This window comes from Bacillus rossius, chromosome 14 (genome assembly GCF_032445375.1).
Source record: "Bacillus rossius redtenbacheri isolate Brsri chromosome 14, Brsri_v3, whole genome shotgun sequence".
NCBI classification, from domain to species: domain Eukaryota; kingdom Metazoa; phylum Arthropoda; class Insecta; order Phasmatodea; family Bacillidae; genus Bacillus; species Bacillus rossius.
This window is the reverse complement of record NC_086341.1, coordinates 1,346,440-1,367,697: the sequence shown is the minus strand read 5'-3', so window position 1 is coordinate 1,367,697 and position 21,258 is coordinate 1,346,440. Positions and strand designations below refer to the sequence as shown.

The following is a 21,258-nucleotide window of genomic DNA, read 5'->3' as shown; positions in this document are numbered from 1 at the left end:
TTCATGATTTCACTAAACGACAAATTTACTCGAATTTACTCCAAGCAATTTTTTTAACTATTTTTAAATAAAACTTAGTTTGGGTTACAGATGTTTTACTCGTCGCAAGATAATCTGAACCAATAACTAATTGTTCGATGTCATGTTTGTTGTTCTAGATTAGAATTCTTTCTCTTGATAACGGCCACCAATTACAAGAAAGGAACCGCCTGTGTGGGCATAACTTGTTGCAGCCTAATGAGTGTCCAGAATTTTCTCTTTCACGAAAAATTTACCTGCCTCCTACTGATTAGACATGATCTTCTTGTAGAACAAGATACAATCAACAAAATTACAAAATTTATACTAACCATTCATGTGCAACACGGTCTGAAGGCGAAATGTGGGAGCAGTCAATGAATAAATATTATACCGAATGTTGTGAATAGTTACGAAGTTTTTATCCTGTTATCATAAAATTAAATTAGTTTTGAAGGTCTCTTGGTTTTTGGTAAAGACTCGAATATTTCCAGGATTCACTCCGTATAAAAGCCGTCTTGATAGTAATGAGTGTCGAAATGTGTGGCGATGATGCTGAATAAATGTGTGTGTTGAATTGTGTGTCGATAATGGTGAACGTGTTTCGAATTGCCTGTCAATGATGGGGAATGTGTGTTGAACTGTACATCAAGAACGTTAAATGTGTGTTGGTGACTGAAGGACGCGTACATTTAAATCACTTAAATGATTGGTAGAGACAGAAAAAAATCGTGGTTTTTGTTTCGTGATAGGCTAAAATTCAAATACGTATACCTTTAAGCTGCTTCAGTTATTGGCTCACTGTTCATCTGGACGACTCTGGACCAATGGGAGATCCTCAACCAAAGAAGTATCGAATCACAGGCAAGCCAATGAACTTGCGTTGTTTGCCCGAGAGTACAGAAAATGAGTAGTCTGTCCTGAAGGTCATCGAAACCGCAAATTTGTCCAGTCCCTACAGTATCGTGACACGCCCTTGGTCATAGGGAGAAGAAATGAACAATCATGGGCAGTCCAGTCCAAAGGACGGGAAGTTTCTTCCGCGGGTATCGCCAGTGAGCACAGCAGAGTTGTGTACGAAGCAGTTCAAACAACATTCATTTGGAACATTCTTGGAATGATTCTTGCTGTGGGAGAGACTGATTCAAAACATTATTGTGGACATACGACATTGCTGGTTCCCACCGTATTTCGTAGAGAAAAACTGAAAGAACGGGCAAGGAAAGACAAATTCTCAAACACAGGGAACACCAACCAAATTATTTCATGTTAAATGTTAAATGCATAGACGACAAAAATTATCCATGGCAATAATTAGTCGGAACAATGTCACAACACAGACGAGCACGATGGACCGACAATGACGAGACAGTTGCAACCGAAATAGTAACAAAACAAAAAGGCTAACAACTTTGCTTGCCTGGTTTCCTGTGTGATTATGTATTCATCTTTCTTTTTTCTCGGTCTTAAGGTTTTCTGGCATACACTGTAAACCAGAAATAGGTGTATGCCCAAAATAAATGTTTTAAATCACTCAGATGGAAGTTATTAACCTCTACGGTTATGTGGGGGATATTGCACGTGCTCTACTTCTTCGTGAGACAGTGGAATATGCAAGTGATTTGATGTTGGAGATCTCACGGGACCTCCGAGCAGCTGTCCCGGAGCTGTGTGGCGTGGGATCCTTCCTGTGGGAACCGGGCTGTGTTACACTGTGCGGTCCCGGAGCCTCCTGCAGGCGCGAGGCGCTATCTGCAGCTTCCCACACTCCGCACTCGCCGCTGAGATGCAACTCCTGTTCGCACGCAGGGCACTCGGCAAGTGGGCCGCCGGCTCCTTAGATGCGTCCGATTGCCGTAGAGACAGGAAAAATTCGCGGGTTCACTTCGCGATAGGCTAGAATCCAAGTGCGTGTAACTTATTTGCCGCTTCAGTGATTGGAACACAGTTTGCCTGAAGGACTGTGAGCCAATGAATGACCCTCAACTTAAGAAGTATCGAATCATAAGCATCCCAGTTAGCAGATGTCACGAGTCAGTAGCCAATGAGCTGGTAAAATATTCCCGCGTACATAGAGGATCTTGGAGTCCATCCTAGAGGTCATTCAAAGCGCGAATTCTTCCAGTCCCTACCGATTGGTCGAGCCCTGTCGTGGAACACCTCTGATTGGCCGGGCCCCAAAACCCGGGTTGTGTACCGCCGTGTTGTTGGCCAGGTGAATCCACGATGAATACGGCAGTGGCGCCTCTGAATTCCTATCCTGAACGTAATGCTACAGGCAGAAAGGAGATGTACGGATGATTTTGGGATCTGAACTGACACCAAAAGTTTTCAGGAAACACCTCTGCCTACAGGACCTCGGCTCCCACGACGGGCGCGTGGATCCATAGCGGGCACGGTTACAGACAACTTTCTCTGCTTTATGATGTTTATGTGAGTAACGCGCAGAGCAGGGGCATCTCCTCCACGGATTCCGCTCTCTGCCCGTCGCCTTTCATTCCTCTCTCTTCCTCTCTCTTCCTCTCTCTGTGAATTACTTCCTTGCCACGCCCTTCTCACACGTGACCGCGTGCCTCGCCAGCCATGAGGCTCATCATGAGGCACGTGTCGCTTGCGAGAATGTTGCGAGACTGTACAATGACCTCTAGGATAGACTCCGTTAACTGGGATGCCTCTCTTGTTGAAGGTTTTTCACTGGCCCAGAGTACTACAGATAAACTGTGGTTTAATCACTGTAACAGCAAAAAAAGACAAAAGTATTTAGATCCTAGCCTATCGTGAAATGAATCTGCGAATTTTTCAGGTACCGACAGATGTGTGTTAAAACGCTTTAGCCTTGTCTGTGTTTCGTGGCGGAATGACTTTCTTTCAGATACATGTCCACTGTCATTGGCACGTGGAAAAGTGTGGAAATAAGTATCATGGATATCATACTTTCACGGTCAGACGGACGTGGGAGACAAGATCCGTCCTACGGCCACTGACGTTGCGCGTGGCTCGACGTCGCCACACCCCTGCCCCCTGCCCCCACGCGCCAAGCTTCCTTCAGCGCTGTTCTTTATCCCTTAATGGCCTGGGAATCCTTAGGGCTTCCTGAGGCCGCGGCGTGGAGGGGCGAGAATGCACCCCGCATTTCTGGGTGTTTCGGGCGTCGGGTCGGCCCGGGATGGCCATACCCTACTTTTTCGCTGCATGCTTCACCATCAGGCTGTCCTGCAAACACCCTAGTTTTTCCACGTCTTTTGTGATAGAACCATCGCTAGCAAAGTTGAGCAATGCTTGTGTTGAGATTTTTTTTTTTTTTTTTTTTTTTTGCATTTCGTGGTGCATGAACGGTTGTTCTGAAGTGTGGTGTGTTTGACGAAGTTGCGTCTTGCGCTTCTCGTGTCGCTTGCGGGAGGTGTTTGAACCCAGGTCTCTGCCGACAGGTATTCTCCTCACGTGGTGCACTTTCGCCCTCTCTCGTGTAGGTGTGGCCGGAGGGGGGAGGGGGAGTCAAGGTTGGCTTGCATCCCGCCCGCGGGACACTCTTACTTCTGGCCTGGTGATCCGTCACCAGGCTGGGTCGGCGCGGCCTCGGGGGTCTGCCAGGAGCCGTCAGCCTCTCCGCGCGGCGCTCGTCAGGCCCTGAAGCAGGGCCCCGCCTCGTCAGGGGCGTATCTGTGTCAGTGAGGCGGGATGATAAGCGCGACGCTCGATGGTATTTCTAGCGCGGTATCGCTTCTAAGCGCAAGGCTCTGAATTGACGCGTAGTCTTCTCGTCGTCACAGGATAACTGTGAAATTTGAGCGGTGACCGTAACTTTATATGGCGGAGAAATGAAGATAAAGGTGTTATGCAAGCCCCTTAAGTGCTTTCAAGAATCTCTACTGATTGTTTTATGCCTAAAAATTACTCTGAAAACACGCGTTTTAGGCATTTTAACGCTTCTAAAAATACAGTTTGAAAACTTAATTCAAAATCAAAAGCACTTTTCAGCCCTCAGCGAACTCTTAAATGCTTTTCGTAAACAAACCCAACTCGGCTGTCTTGTTTAGTTTTGAAATCGCGTTGTTTCTCCTGCAGCTCTGCGCACCGTGTGTGTGCCCGGGTGGGCGGGGGCCTTAAGGCGAGGGCCTGATGCGACTACACAGATGCTCCGGACGACACGACGGCAGCGCAGACGAACAAAGTGGGCTTCCTAAGACAAAACATTCCCGACGTTCCAGGAATTGAGATCTGTTCACCGTCATCAGGCACAAACAGACTATGTTTTCAACTTTTGACATCGGCTGATTATGGCTTGTTTGCATGTTTATCTTTCTTGTTCGTTATCGAGGTTTCTTATGACATACAGTGTAACCAGCAATGACGTATTTACAAAAAATTCTTAAATCAATGTCCTATTTTACAAGAACTAGTCAAAGAACGTCCTAGACAGATTTACATGTGAAGGTAAATCAAGAAGACGCTAGGAATATTTCTGAGACAATAGCAAACCCACTCTATAGAATAATCAAGTTGCCCGCGCCGCCGAAACGGCCCAACTGGACAGCAATATGGCGGAACACAATCCGCCAATCACTGGCCAGGTGTCGGGCCCAATCACACGCCAGGCCGTCCCCGCAGCTCAGCTCGGCCAATAGACGACCGACTTCGCCCTCCTCAAAGGAGCCGCTCCACTTCGCTCACGAAAGCCCAGGAGGTCTGTGGCGTGGTGTCCAACCCAGTCAGCGATCAAATGATAAAATGAGACTCTCGTGAACAAAATAAAGCCAATATTTAAAAAGGCTTCTTGAACATCTCCGAGTCCCTCCTAACGTTCAATGAACCCACTTAATTTTTTTCAGACCCAATTTTCATAATAATGTTGACCTGATTCATAGCAACTAGTTAATTCTTTAGTCAAAAATGACTGCAAAAGAGATCAATTCCCCCCCCCCCCCCATCCTTGCCACCACAAACCCCAAGGTAAGTGGTAATGGACTGACAGTAATATCGGTTGATGAAGCGACCCCGCACAGCACTTTGAACCAACGGAGAACTGCCCGGCGCATCTGCTGTCTTGTTCCGCGGGCCCTCCTGTCAGGGTCATCGAAGAAAATCCATAAAATGAGTGGAGTGGTATTATAAATACTGTTGGTAGAGTTTGAATTCAATATAATTTTTAAAAAATTCAACATTCAGTAAAATAATCAAGGGGTAAAGTTTAGTTATTAATTAAAATCAATAAAGACCAGGAATTTTATTCTGATTTATTAATTTTTGTTATTTATAAGATAATAATGTAATAATTAATTTAAATAAGTTGAAAACTTGTGACTGAGGATAACAGTCATGAAGCATCAACAGAGACCGGAAAAATTCGCGACTTCAATGACCTGTAGGATATGCACCATGATCATCTATGCACGCGGGAAAATTACATCTGCTCATTGGCTACTGACTCGTGACACCTGTTAACTGGGACGCTAGTGATTCGATACTTCTTTTGTTGAATGTTTTTCCATTGGCCGAGTGTCATTCAGATAAACTGTGGCCCAATCACTGATGCGGTAAAAAGGCAAACGCTTTTGGATTCTAGACTATCGCGAAATGACACCCGCGAATTTTTCCGGTCTCTAAGCATCAATACTTAAGCCGAAGGAGATGACCCCGGTCCAGCAGAACTGCAGCGCGCACTACTGCCCGCCCCCAAGGACTGTCGCGAGGGGCTGGCTCGCCTTCACGACAGCACGTCTTGTGTCGTGGGGACACCGGGAGAAGTGGGCGCGGCCCTTGTGCTCGGGTCAGGCTATAAGCAGCTGCGCGCCTGTGGAACACGCCAGGCCAACACTCGAGTGTTCCTTACACCGTCACGAGCCGTGAGACATCGCGCGCAGTGACGTCCAACTTTTCTCCAAACCTTTCCGTGAAACTTTGTAAAATAAAGTTTGTCTTTCTTGTTGTGTTTAGCGTGAGAATTCCGTTACGTATCAGTATTCACGTTAGCAGCTTACGTCAAGGTTGAAAGACTCTAACTGCCACGAGCTGGAAGCATGGGTTAGCGCGTATTGGTGCGCGCTATTGAACTGCAAGTCAAATCAGGACAGTATTTTTTTAATTACTGTGATCAGTATAATTATTGTATTCTCATTCATGATGTTTTATCTAAATTGGCTAATTCGGAGGTGCGCCCCGGTAACGTGGTTAGATTACCATTGTGTATGCACCCAGGCCATAATTATCATTTTGGATTTTTGTGATAACATTGTGCTTCAATTTTCGTAAAGTGAAGAGAACAGTGAACAACATTTTGAGCCTTTTATGTGCTCGAGTCAGAGTCAGATGCTTAATTCAGAGTAACTCTAACTCGCCTCTGACTCTAAGTGTTGTGTCCGCCAGCCGCAGAAGCCTCAAGAGCGACGCCAATGGAGCAGCATTCGAAGATTAGTTTGACCATTCGCCCTACAACGTTGTAACCCACGATGTTATTGAAATTGAGTTAAATATGGGAACACGTTGTGGCTTTATCCTGCATGCAATGGGAAACTTTGTTCTTGCTGGAAATAACGATTAGCACTATGGCAAAAAAATTTCAGATTACCTATTAGTATAACAACTATGTGACTGACAGCAATGTGGTTGACTGTTGTGTATGTATTTTTAACAAACAGTGATAAAAAAACTAATTAAAGGTAGCAGACGGAAAGTTCATGTTGCGAATTGGAAAGATAAACGAGAGGCATTGAAAGACAGCAGATGCCCATATATTTGGAAAATATATTTCCGGAAAACTACCATCTAGTGGGATAAGTATAACAACGTTGCAAGTAGTAATACCGATGAATATAATAATATAATGCTAAAAGTGTATTAAATAATTCTTCAGTAATGAAGTTAACGATGTAAAATATTTTTAACACATTCTTATCTGTTATATTATGATTAAAGGACAAGTGTTGTAGCGTTATTATTAATTGAACCGGATTTAATATTCTCAATTACAAAAAATGGTCTGAACTAGACGAACAACATTTCACATAAGCAATTTTTAATTCGGAAAAGTACATGCAAATAGTAATAGAGGAGTCAGGAAAATTAATTGGCCCCCTATGAACATTTCAGTTTTTTTCCGGTTTCGCAAGGAAAATCATCACCAATCCAGAGTGACAAAAAGAAATATGACCCGTAGCAGTATATTCCTACTGAATCGAGGAGTTTCTACGAAAAAGTATCCCACTAAATGAATAATATTTTGCTCCCCGGTGGTCTTCAATAAAAATAATGATCTCACTTTACAAGTTATAGCGCAACTCAAAATATTTTCCAATGGAAATCAGACACTAGATTTCTACAGAATTGTGATATTACGGTAATTATATGTATTCTTTTTTGTTTAAGTACTTCTTCACCTTTAAAATTAGGCTTTTTTTCTATCTGATATATCTGAGGGGATCTACGGCCATGGTCCCTACTGTGACCTCTGTGTCGCTCGGCTCCCGGGAGCGCTCCAGGGCGCCGACCTCTATGGCTGCCCCGTGTCGCGGCAAGGACGGCCCAAGGTCAAGGTGACCTCCCGCCCCTCCCCCGTCCATCCCGGAGCATCGACTCTCGCGTCACACCGCGGATACGCCCGCGAAGAAGGGAAGATGAAGAGGTGCCGTTAACTTACGCTCTTATTTTCTTTGGGGTTCAGCGAACTGTGCGGCGGAATTTATCGGCAACCTAACAACATAAAAGTCGTTAACGTTTCGAAAGTAAATGTTGGCAACCTTAATTATTATTTTTCCTGTGGTCGTTCGTTGCTGGGAACGGAACAACCAAAACACTATGTCTAAATGCGTTATATTGTGTTTCATAAATGTAAGACTTCATAGACAAAACCTAAAATGTTGAAAACCATAATCTCCAGAGTCAGCTAAATGTTTTCGCCCTATAAGCATCCTGCCTGCTGTTTCCAAAGCCCTTGGACACCTGGTGCACCAGCAAATATATATATATATATATAAGATAGTTTCCAATCAGGCTTCAGACCTGGTCCCAGTACTACTACTGCCATAATAAATGTTATGTATAGCATCACTCATGCTATAGATATGCGGGAACTTAACGATTTTAACACCGCATGATCTTAGTAAAAGTTTCAAATCGGTAGACCACGCCCTTTTACTAAGAAAAATGTTTTCTATTCTCTACAACTTCTCTCATGGTGTTTGTATTTGGTTCGAATCCCATCTGAGCGGACGTGACCAACGTGCCCTTCTTCATAACGAAGTGTCACGTCTTGCAATCATTAAAAATTTTAAACTTGGCCACGCGACAGTGAAGATGAAGCTACTGGCACGGCTGGAACACAATCAGCACACGAACCATTCTCCTTCACGAATCAGTTGCGGTGTGGTCGGCTCAGATGACCTTGAACCAGTTACAAGCACTCGACAGTCACGTACAGTCCGGTCTGGCGTCAGCGTGTGCGCTCGGCCAATCAGATAACTGCTCTGGTCCAGGTGGGTGTAGTTACAGACCGGAATAATTCCAGATTCCATGATCCTCTATGCACTCGGGCAAATTACATCAGCTCATTGGCTACTTTCCCGTGACACCTTTTTAACTGGGATGCTGGTGATTGGATACTTCTTTTGTTGAAGGTTTTTCGTTGGTAGAGATCTGAAAAAAATTCACGGGTTCATTTCGTGTTTTGCTAAAATTCAAATAATTATACCTTAGTGCTGCTTATGGAATTGGTTCTCGGTTAATCCGGAGGACTGAGGGCCAATTAGAGACCCTCACACATAGAAGTGTCGAATCACAGACCACCCAGTCGACGAGACGTCTCACAAGTCAGCAGCCAATGAACAGTTGGCATTTACCCGAGTGTCTAGAGGATATTGGAGTCCATCCGCGAATTTTTCTGGTCTCTATTCATTGGCCCAGAGTCCTTCAGATAAACTGTGGCCCAATCACTGAAGCAGCGAAAAGGCCAGTGTTTTTGGAAAGCATCCTCTCGCGGAATGGCCGCCCTCTGAACTGCAATGACCAATGGGGTGTGCGCGTGACAGCTGTTTATTCCTGTAATCGGCGACCTTATTGGCCGGGCCATTCAGGGCACGTTTGCCTGCGCACTGGATGGCTGTGATTGGTGTGCTGACAGTACACGTGTGGCTGAAAAAGAAAAACTCGACCAACCACGAAGAACGATGCTTACAGTGTTTTAACATAAATAAAGGCAACACAACAACCTGAAAGTCGATAACTTTTCGAAAGTAAATGTTGGCAACTTTGATTCTTTTTGTGGTCGTTTTTGCTTCGAGCATTAACTGTATTACGTTCAATGTCATTTATTTTTCAATAAGAAACAACCAAAGCAATATGTTGAAATGCTTTATATTTTATTTCAAATATAAAAAACTGCATAGCTGCAAAGTTTTAAGTGCTGAAAAATCATTACCTTAGTTTCTATTGAAAAAATAATAATACACACAAGCAAAAGCAAAGCACCCGCAAGATTTTGTTTTGCAGACACCATTGCTACAAAATAATTTGGCATTGGCAAAATGTATATTTTTCCATCATAATCCGTTAATACAGCATTCCATAAATTCTGACCTAAATATTTTTTTATTCGTGTTATTTTATAAGAAATTTCTGTTTTCCACTTATTTGAAATATAATTGTTGGTGTTGGTATCTTTCAACCGCACAACTTTTTTAGTGGCGACGCAGGGCTTGGCTGCAGCCCAGCGGGAACCGGGAACCACACAGCCCGCGGTCTGTGGTTCGAGCTTTCCCCGCGGCGCGGCGCCACCGGCGGCCGGCGCATGCGCAGTGCACAGCAGGGCCGGGGGCCGGGGGGGACGCGGTACACGGCCACATTATGCCAACATTACAACAAGTAAGTTTCCGATATCAAGAAAACATACATTTTCTTAAATAAAAAGGTCATTCTACAAACATTCGTAGTTCAGAATATGTGAAATGGATTAATTAACCAATTGGCGTATTGAGTATAATGGCCAAATATTATATTTTGGAATAATTTTTTGACAAGGTTGACTTATCTTGGTAGCAATGCAACAAGCATGGCTGCCATGTGCGCATGTGAAGGCGTGTGCGCGTGTGAGTAGTATATGAATGCGGCTCCGAGCGCTGGTTCCTGGTTCTGGAGCCGTGAGCCGGTCAATGACCGACCGCCCTGACGTCACGGCGACCATCTTGAATGGTGTCTTCGTCGCACTTTTCGTTACGGTGGCCATCTTGAAAATCCCTAATTTTTATTCGATTTTATTGTAAAAAATTTCAAAGTTAATAAAAATTATGACTGTAAAAATTTTAACGAAAATTCATTCCGTCATTTTGAAATTTGTTTACCTTATTGAAAATCCGTATTTTCAATGCTAGATTCAGAAAAAATTTAAATTTAAAAAAAATATTTTTAATTACATTTTTAATGATTATGACTCTTGACCATTGACCTTGACCTTTGACCTTAACCTTTGAACTTCAACTTTGTCTTTGACCTTAACTTGATATTTAACATTGTTCTTGACCTTTTGATCTTGATCATGAACTTTGACCTCTGTCACCATCTTGAATTTAACCATCTTGCAATCGAGTGCTCCAATTCCCGAATGTTACACTTTTTGTTACGGCTGCCAACTTGAAAATCTGTAATTATTATCCAATTCAAACTAGAAATTTTTTTTAATTATTAAAAAATTACTTAATTAGATTTTTATAAAATATATTAAAAGATACTGGGTTTCGAACCCGGCAAAGTCATTCGCTTAAATATGGTGAGGGATCCTCCCTCCACGGAAGTCAATGATAGACTGACCTCCCACCACTAATGCCAAGGTACATACTACGTTAGCCAGTATGATGTAATGGCAGCCATCTTGTTTTCGTCTGCTGAAGGTCGCTGCCGAGGGCGTACATGAGGCGACCGGGGCGTACAGGAGGAGTCTGGGGGGGGGCTGGGGGCGGTTGGAGGCGGCTGTGGGCGTACAGGAGATGGCTGGGGGCGCACATGAGGTGTCTGGGGGCGGCAGTGTGCGGCTGTGGGAGACTGCTGCGTACATGAGGCGGCTGAGGGCGTACATGGGAAGTTTGGGGGTGGCTGGGGGCATACATGAGGCGGCTGAGGGCAGCTGGGGGCGTACAGGAGGTGGCTGGGGGTATACATAAGGCGGCTGGTGGTGGCTGAGGGCGTACATGGGGAGTTTGGGGGTGGCTGAGGGCATACATGAGGCGTCTGAGGGCAGCTGGGGGCGTACAGGAGGTGGCTGGGGGTATACATAAGGCGGCTGGTGGTGGCTGAGGGCGTACATGGGGAGTTTGGGGGTGGCTGGGGGCATACATGAGGCGGCTGAGGGCAGCTGGGGGCGTACAGGAGGTGGCTGGGGGTATACATAAGGCGGCTGGTGGTGGCTGAGGGCGTACATGGGGAGTTTGGGGGTGGCTGAGGGCATACATGAGGCGGCTGAGGGCAGCTGGGGGCGTACAGGAGGTGGCTGGGGGTATACATAAGGCGGCTGGTGGTGGCTGAGGGCGTACATGGGGAGTTTGGGGGTGGCTGAGGGCATACATGAGGCGGCTGAGGGCAGCTGGGGGCGTACAGGAGGTGGCTGGGGGTATACATAAGGCGGCTGGTGGTGGCTGAGGGCGTACATGGGGAGTTTGGGGGTGGCTGGGGGCATACATGAGGCGGCTGAGGGCAGCTGGGGGCGTACAGGAGGTGGCTGGGGGTATACATAAGGCGGCTGGTGGTGGCTGAGGGCGTACATGGGGAGTTTGGGGGTGGCTGGGGCATACATGAGGCGGCTGAGGGCAGCTGGGGGCGTACAGGAGGTGGCTGGGGGTATACATAAGGCGGCTGGTGGTGGCTGAGGGCGTACATGGGGAGTTTGGGGGTGGCTGGGGGCATACATGAGGCGGCTGAGGGCAGCTGGGGGCGTACAGGAGGTGGCTGGGGGTATACATAAGGCGGCTGGTGGTGGCTGAGGGCGTACATGGGGAGTTTGGGGGTGGCTGGGGGCATACATGAGGCGGCTGAGGGCAGCTGGGGGCGTACAGGAGGTGGCTGGGGGTATACATAAGGCGGCTGGTGGTGGCTGAGGGCTTACATGGGGAGTTTGGGGGTGGCTGAGGGCATACATGAGGCGGCTGAGGGCAGCTGGGGGCGTACAGGAGGTGGCTGGGGGTATACATAAGGCGGCTGGTGGTGGCTGAGGGCTTACATGGGGAGTTTGGGGGTGGCTGAGGGCATACATGAGGCGGCTGAGGGCAGCTGGGGGCGTACAGGAGGTGGCTGGGGGCGACGGTTTCCGCGAGCGAGCCGGACAAGAGGCCTTGGCCGCGCACAAATGCCAGCCGCGGTCCCGCACGACGCGGCGCTAATGCCGAGGACGGGGCCGGTCCGTCGACGCCCTCCCTCCTTGCGTCACGCCGCGTCCCCTTGAGGGGGCGGACCCCGGGACTCGCCCAGCGCCCCTCCTGGCTGGACACATACATCCCCTGCTCATCGGCTGCTGACTGGTGAGACGTCTCAGCTGGGAGGCCTGTGGTCTGGATGATGATCTTCTATTGGCCCAGATTCCTCCAGATTAACTGTGAGCCAATAGTATATAGACAGCAAAGGTACAAGTGTTTGAATGTCATCATTTCACTCAAATAATCCGCGAATTTTTTCCGGTATCTACTAATTGCTGAAACAATTCCGTTCCGTACCTACTCGCCCAATGAGTAAAGACCCGATAATTTTGCGGAGTCGTTTGGCAACTGGCTAAAATGATAAGATTTACGAACGTTTACCTCTCGAATTGGCTGATTTCTAAGCGAGAACAATTTTTTTTTTTGTTCTTTGTCAATCGATGCTACATGATTTTCTTGTTTCTCTCCTGGCTGGGCGTCGTTGGCTCACGGTCGCAGAGGGGGGCGTGTCCGAGTAACTGCGGCCCAATCACGAACACGGTTGTGAGATTGTGAAGGTTTTGCAGTCTAGCGCGCGACCTAATGAGTCCTCGAGATCTCCGTACTTCTGCAACCAGCAGTGTTGGACCAGTGGGGAGTGTTCGGTGGGGCCTGACTAGGGCCATGCATATTTCGCGAAAAGATGCCGAGAATAGTTATAAGTTAAAACACTGTAGAATCGTCTGTGTTTCGTGATTGGGCGAATTTATTTCAGGTACATGTCGACTATTACAACGCCAATCACAGTAATCCAGTGCGGAAGCAAACGCGTCCTGAGTGGCTCGGGTCAAACAAGGAAACGACTTCTCTCACAGACGGCCGCCAATCACAAGGAAGAAACCGCTGTTGCGGGTATACCTTGTTACAGTCTATTAGGCGTTCAGATTTATTCGCGAAAAATGCCTGCCCCTACACGTGACCTGCCAGACGCACGTGCGACCTTGAGGAGTCGAGGCCTTCAGGACCGTGCAGTCGACACGCGCGCGAAGACGGTTCACAACTCAAGTCTTACTGTTAACCTCAGCCAATGTAATTTCGCGATGTATCCGACATCTGTTGGCAGTGTTAGTAAGTAACTATATTAACTACCTAATGATTATCCCGTGGCATCTGACCAGCAAATTTGTCAGCACAGTCTTTTAACATATAAATAAATAAAGTTTGTTTAAAGTTTTAAGTTGATTTAGTCCATTTACAATTTTTGCTTGTGACTTATAAATAGAGACCGGAAAAATTCGCGGTTTCACTTCGCGATAGGCTAGAAACCAAAAATGTGTTTAACCTTTTGCTGCTTCAGTGATTGGACCACAGGTTGTCTGAAGGAATCAGAGCCAATTAATAATCCTCAACGAAAGAAGTATCGAATCAAAAGTATTCTAGTTAATAGGTGTCACGAGTCAGTAGCCAATGAGCAGATGTAATTGTCCGAGTGCATAGAGGATCTTGGAGAATATCCTGTAGGTCATTGAATTCGCGAATTTTTCCTGTCCCAACTTATAAATAATATCATTAATTAATTTTTAAAGCAGGATTTACGCCTGAGCATTGTAATATCTTGACGATTTCTTGCCGCTACCTTATGAGTTGCCAGAGTTGAGACACAGAATTGGAGAACCTATTGCTTCCATTACCCCGGGCTTGTTAACCAAAATGTAGGAAGAATAGTACTTTAGGTTGGATGTGTGCCGTATAACTAAAGGTGCACACATTGAGCATTTGTAAGAACAACTAGGTTTGTTTATCTTCAATTTGATGTATGATTTGTTGTTACTAGATAAATTAAACTGTCATAATTAGAGACAGGAAAAATTCGCGGATTCATTTCGTGATAGGCTGAAATTCAAACATGTGTACAATTCTGCTGGTTCTGCTATTAGCTGGAGCTCTCTGGGCCAATGAGAGACTATCGACCAAAGAAGCGTCGAATCACAAGCTACCCAGTGGAGACGCCTCACAATTTAGTACACAATGAACACGCGTGTTTACTTGAGAAATGCAGAGGATAATGGAGGCTATCCTAGAGGTCATTGAATCCGCGAATTTTTCCGGTACCTAGTCATAATATACCATTGAAACTGGGACATTCTGTATTCCTCGCGTAACACGAAGCGATATCCCGTTATCTGTGATCTCTACCAGAAGTAAACCTTGGCTGGTTTAGTTCTCTTTTGGCCGATCTCAAAACGAGAGTGGGACCCGCCTGCGAATGCCCGATAGGCCCGTCAGGCGCTGACCTACTGCGCAGCCAATCAGGAGGGACTCTGGTCGGCGGCTGAGGACGAGCACCTGGGTCCACTTAACTGCTGCGGCGTTTACGGCGGGAGGCGCTTTCCAAAACCATCGAGGGCGACTCCCGGGGAAACCCCTGTCCCGCCGTGGAGGCCCTGGATGAACGTGCCCCTCCCCCGTGGCCTCTGTGTACTGTCCCCGAGTCCTGGAGTGTGCTTAGGCCCTCTAGCTCAACATCCACGCGGTTCATCAGTAGAGACCGGAAAAATTCGCGGATTCATTTCGTGATGGTCTAGAATCCAAAAACGTTTGCCTTTTTACTGCATCAGTGATTGGGCCACAGTTTATCTGAATGACACTCGGCCAATGTAAAAACTTTCAACAAAAGAAGTATCGATTCACTGGCGTCACAGCTAACAGGTGTCACGAGTCAGTAGCCAATGAGCAGGTGTAATGTGCTTGAGTGCATAGAGGATCACGGAGTATATCCCACATGTCATTGAAATCGCGAATTTTTCCGGTCTCTGTTCATTAGCATCGAACATACGCGACAATTCGTCTGCTTCTCCGTCGTCCTTACCCTCAACATGGCTGAACAACAAACCGAAATATACTCAACCTCTCGACCCACTGACCTAATTTGCCAAGTTTTTACCTAGATTTCCACAGCCTGGTTGTCGGTACATCATTTTACTTCATTGGTAGAGACCGGGAAAATTCGCGATTTCAATGACCTGTAGGATAGACTCCATGATCCTCTACGCACGCGAGAAAATTACATCTGCTCATTGTTGGCTACTGACTCGTGTCGCCTGTTGACTGAGACGCGTTAATCATTCGATACTTCTTTTTTTGAAAGTTTTTCAATGGCCGAGTGTCATTTAGAAAAACTGCGGCCCAATCACTAATGCAGTAAAAAGGCAAACGTTTTTGGATTCTAGACTATCACGAAATGAATCCGCGAATTTTTGAGGTCTCTATTCATTGGCTTCAAGATTGTCCGAGAATTTTTCGCGCGTCCATACACAGGCGAGCGCGTGGAACAGTTGCGTTCCGCCCCTCGCAACCGCCTGCTCGCTCAGCCCACAGGACACAACCCACCGCTTGAACTTCCTGACTCAGGGCTGCCCCTGAGGCCTGTACGCTGGCGTCGACCTGCTACACTTCTGCAGCCAAGCTACTTCCAAGAGCCAGTGACTGCCTGTGATAAGGTAGGCTGCCTGGACAAACCCAATGTTATTACTTGGTTGTACGGCTGTTTCGCAAACTCTTGATCACTTATCTCGTCTTCATCACTGGATCATGAATACGGACGTGAAAATTTCTAGTTGTTATTTTGGGATGAACCCTAGAATGCATGGGCCGTAGTTCCCCAGGTTGTGTTGGGAGCCCGTGGGGCTGATGATTCCAAGCCATAAATTAAATTCAGTATCATTAAATTGCTTTTTTATTTTCTTTAGTTCACTTTGAGTCTAGTAGTGTCGTTAGTTCCATTTACGCTTATTTCCTGCTTAAGTTCCAAGCAGGAAATTTAAGTAGTGTGTTTGATTTTAAAATTTTCGCGTGTATTCATTAAATATGTCACAAATTATAGCTCATATACGAACTTAAAAAATTACATTGACCACATTGGCCATACCTGCATACCTATCAAAATTTTATGAAAATCCAATCAACGCTTGGTTCGAAAGTTATCATCTGGCAGAGTAGCATACGAACCGACGTATGTACATTTGAATGCCGATCGCTCTAGACGTTACAGAGACCTCGCTTCACTCGGTCGACTACTGGAGGTACTTGTCGCGAAAAAAAACTGAACGTTCATTAGACTGCTGTTAGACGCCCATTAGACCTCGCCAGCTGTTTCTTCCTTGTGATTGGCGGCCGACTGAATAGAAGCCATTGCCTTTTTTTGACCATGCATGTCAGGATGCGTTTGCTGCCGCAATAAATTACTGTGATTAATGTACTAAAAGTAAACATGCATCCTATAAGAAACTCAACCAATCACTAAACGCAGACGATGTTACAGTTTTTTAACTCTCAGCTAGTCTGTTCGCAGTTTCTCGTCGCGATGACGACTGTATCTCCGCCCGCTCAAATGTCGCGAAGTTTCACTGCGCAACGCTTGGTGTACGGTGACGGGCAAGCGATGTTACTGAACGGCGAACGGCGAGCCTTAGTGCTGACAGCGGAAGACCGCTCCCGCCCAAGGCCACGACAGACATGATGACGGGGTCCAGGCGTGAATTGCCGCGCCTCCCCGCCAGCTGTCGAGTCACGAGTCACGAGTCACTTCTCTTCACAAACACGACAGTTCCGCGCGGTAACCACACGCCGGGAACCTTGGCGGGGGCTTCTTTTCCCATTGGTTGTCCCATTGCCCATGGCGCGCCACAAGGGACATGGGCTCTCAAGGAAAGGTCAGATGTCAGGATGCCTCTGAAACCACTGCAGTTATTTCCTACTACTGCGGTTTGTACTGTGATTACTAGAGACCGGAAAAATTCGCGGATTCATTTCGTGATAGGCTAGAATCCAAAAACGTTTGCCTTTTTACCGCATCAGTGATTGGGCCACAGTTTATCTGAATGACACTCGGCCAGTGAAAAACCTTTAACAAAAGAAGTATCGAATCACTAGCGTCCCAATAATATGTGACACGAGTCAGTAGCCAATGAGCAGATGTTATTTTCCCGCGTACTTAGAGGATCATGGAGTATATCCTACAGGTCATTGAAATCGCGAATTTTTCCGGTCTCTAGTGATTACTAGGGGGATGTATATTTACGCGAAAAGATTTCGAGGCTAGCTGAGAGTTTAAAAAGTGTAGCATCGTCTGTGTTTCTTTATTGGGTGAGTTTCTTCCAGATAGGTACGTGTCAACTGTTAGAACACCAATCACAATAATTCAGTGCGGAAGCAAACGCATTCTGAATTGCATGATCAAATAAGGTAATGGCTTCTCTTGCATACGGCTGCCAATCACAAGGAAGAAACACCTGGCGCGGCCATTCCTTATTGGAGTCTAACGGGCGTTCAGATTTTTTAACTATTTAAAAATAAAATACATAGTGATTGAAAAAAAATTCGGGGTCGTTGTTCTCCAGGATATATTCCATAGTCGTATTTTTACTCGAGCAAATGTCACTTGTTCATTTTCTCCCCAACTGTGAGAAGTCTCACCTGGGTTTCCTTTGATTCGACACTTACTTGGTTGAAGGTTTCTCATTGGCTCAGAATATTCCAAAGTAACTGTGAGTCAATAGCTGAAGCAACTGTAAGGTATTAAGTATTTTTTTTTAAATTCAACTTACAGGAATAATTATCCAGCAAGTTGGGTGCTAAAGGTGTTCGAGGTACCAGGCCCATTTAAAAGAGCAAATGAATGAATTTAGAAGTCTACTGTTCCCTTGTCGTTGACTATACATACTGTTGGTTTCCGCTGTTCAGGACGCATTCCCAGGCCGGTATTCCAAGACAACATAAATACCTAAGGGTTTTGGTGTTTAATATGCTACACCTGTACCCTAACCTTATTCTTTGTGCACTTTACCGCTCCCAGATCCTTAGATAGTACACGGCCAGTCCCTTACTTTTAGGGAACGGATTTTGGTGTCCTGTCCGTGACCTACCCGTTTCCCAAATTACGCGCATGCGCAGAGCTCACTTCATCGTTGATTTCGTCCAGATGTTGGACCCGCGTCTGGCGCCATTAACTCGTATATAGTCACTTCCGTGATCATAGGGGGACATACCAAGAGTGTTGGTGTACCAAAATAAACGAAAAAATCCTGGAATTAATTTTGTACACTTTGATGGTCATAACAAGAAATAATCGCAACTCAAAAAGTACTTGAGCAAACCAGAAAGGCGGTTGTATTTTTGTGCGACGGTGCTGCTGTCTCTAATTGTATCGATGGTTGCGAAACGTCCGCTAGAATGCGTTGAAACCAGTTTCTAGCCTCGCGCAGGGTACGGTTTATCGAAACGGTTGCCGATCTGTGGTCCAATCACTGAAACAGTAAAAAGACAAAAGTATTTGGATTCCAACCTATCACGAAATGAATCCGCGAATTTTTCAGGTCTCTAGTTATTGCTAGAGAACGGAAAAATTCGCGGATTTATTTCGTGATAGGCTAGAATCCAAAAACGTTTGCCTTTTTACCGCATCAGTGATTGGGCCACAGTTTATCTGAATGACACTCGGCCAGTGAAAAAACCTTCAACAAAAGAAGTATCGAATCACTGGCGTCCCAGTTAAACAGGTGTCGCGAGTCAGTAGCCAATGAGCGGATGTAATTTCCCCGCGTGCGTAGAGGATCATGGAGTATATCCTACAGGTCATTGAAATCGCGAATTATTCCGGTCTCTAGATATTGGCTAATCCCCGACTACTGACGGAGTTGAGGCTCGTGTACCGTGACCTCCGGGTGTGAAGGGACATAGACGCGGGGCCGAGGAAGGGAGAAGGGACCTCGGGCGAGGAAGTGACGGGTTCGTGAGCTACCGGTCCAACCCCCAGCCGGCGTCACCCGGGTGTGACACACACTCCCGACTGCCTGGGAACACACTTGGAACAGAACAGTCACCTGCTCCTGAATGGCCAGCATGTTGGCTTAGCGGTTAGACAGGGTGTCCGGCGGAAACCACTAACTTTACAATATTTCACAAACAAAAACCTTTATTATTTACGTTTAAATCTTATCATTTCTACGCTTTTCGGTAGCACTACATCAGTCACGACATACCGATCATTTATAGCCGTAACAAACAAAAATAAAAAATGCACGAAATTATATTACTAAAGAACACTCAACCCGGCACGCTACTATACCACCTGTTACAGAGTGAGCTGTGGACTGTCCACGAGGAGGAGCATGCTACCATACCGCCTGTTCCCGAGCGAGCGGTGGACTGTCCACGAGGAGGAGCATGCTACCATACCGCCTGTTCCCGAGCGAGCGGTGGACTGTGCACGAGGAGGAGCATGCTACCATACCGCCTGTTCCCGAGCGAGCGGTGGACTGTGCACGAGGAGGAGCATGCTACCATACCGCCTGTTCCCGAGCGAGCGGTGGACTGTCCACGAGGAGGAGCATGCTACCATACCGCCTGTTCCCGAGCGAGCGGTGGACTGTCCACGAGGAGGAGCATGCTACCATACCGCCTGTTCCCGAGCGAGCTGTGGACTGTGCACGAGGAGGAGCATGCTACCATACCGCCTGTTCCCGAGCGAGCTGTGGACTGTGCACGAGGAGGAGCATGCTACCATACCGCCTGTTCCCGAGCGAGCTGTGGACTGTGCACGAGGAGGAGCATGCTACCATACCGCCTGTTCCCGAGCGAGCGGTGGACTGTCCACGAGGAGGAGCATGCTACCATACCGCCTGTTCCCGAGCGAGCGGTGGACTGTGCACGAGGAGGAGCATGCTACCATACCGCCTGTTCCCGAGCGAGCGGTGGACTGTGCACGAGGAGGAGCATGCTACCATACCGCCTGTTCCCGAGCGAGCGGTGGACTGTGCACGAGGAGGAGCATGCTACCATACCGCCTGTTCCCGAGCGAGCGGTGGACTGTGCACGAGGAGGAGCATGCTACCATACCGCCTGTTCCCGAGCGAGCGGTGGACTGTCCACGAGGAGGAGCATGCTACCATACCGCCTGTTCCCGAGCGAGCGGTGGACTGTCCACGAGGAGGAGCATGCTACCATACCGCCTGTTCCCGAGCGAGCTGTGGACTGTGCACGAGGAGGAGCATGCTACCATACCGCCTGTTCCCGAGCGAGCTGTGGACTGTGCACGAGGAGGAGCATGCTACCATACCGCCTGTTCCCGAGCGAGCTGTGGACTGTGCACGAGGAGGAGCATGCTACCATACCGCCTGTTCCCGAGCGAGCGGTGGACTGTCCACGAGGAGGAGCATGCTACCATACCGCCTGTTCCCGAGCGAGCGGTGGACTGTGCACGAGGAGGAGCATGCTACCATACCGCCTGTTCCCGAGCGAGCGGTGGACTGTGCACGAGGAGGAGCATGCTACCATACCGCCTGTTCCCGAGCGAGCGGTGGACTGTGCACGAGGAGGAGCATGCTACCATACCGCCTGTTCCCGAGCGAGCGGTGGACTGTGCACGAGGAGGAGCATGCTACCATACCGCCTGTTCCCGAGCGAGCGGTGGACTGTCCACGAGGAGGAGCATGCTACCATACCGCCTGTTCCCGAGCGAGCGGTGGACTGTGCACGAGGAGGAGCATGCTACCATACCGCCTGTTCCCGAGCGAGCGGTGGACTGTGCACGAGGAGGAGCATGCTACCATACCGCCTGTTCCCGAGTGAGCTGTGGACTGTGCACGAGGAGGAGCATGCTACCATACCGCCTGTTCCCGAGCGAGCGGTGGACTGTCCACGAGGAGGAGCATGCTACCATACCGCCTGTTCCCGAGCGAGCGGTGGACTGTGCACGAGGAGGAGCATGCTACCATACCGCCTGTTCCCGAGCGAGCGGTGGACTGTGCACGAGGAGGAGCATGCTACCATACCGCCTGTTCCCGAGCGAGCGGTGGACTGTGCACGAGGAGGA

At 47.5% G+C, this 21,258-nt stretch overlaps 1 protein-coding gene across 1 annotated transcript; it reads right to left on the bottom strand.

Annotated features, from left to right (window-relative positions):
* Positions 1-1,655: 1,655 nt before the first annotated feature.
* LOC134538988 (uncharacterized) lies at positions 1,656-19,288 on the bottom strand. The gene is made up of 7 exons (XM_063380649.1): positions 19,268-19,288; positions 16,866-16,945; positions 12,215-12,474; positions 11,904-12,005; positions 10,912-11,808; positions 3,460-3,645; positions 1,656-1,750 (listed from the first exon to the last, which is right to left on the bottom strand). Exons 1-7 carry the CDS (start codon positions 19,286-19,288, stop codon positions 1,656-1,658), a joined length of 1,641 nt encoding a protein of 546 aa, XP_063236719.1.
* Between the last annotated feature and the right edge of the window lie 1,970 nt (positions 19,289-21,258).

Coding starts and splice junctions, on each gene's coding strand:
- LOC134538988 (XM_063380649.1), bottom strand. CDS start 19,288: ATGCTGGCCATTCAGGAGCAG. Junction 11,809..11,903: donor GCTGCCCTCAGCCGCCTCAT/GTATGCCCCCAG, acceptor GTACGCCCCCAG/CTGCCCTCAGCCGCCTCATG. Junction 1,751..3,459: donor AGAGGGCGAAAGTGCACCAC/GTGAGGAGAATA, acceptor TCGCGCCTGCAG/GAGGCTCCGGGACCGCACAG.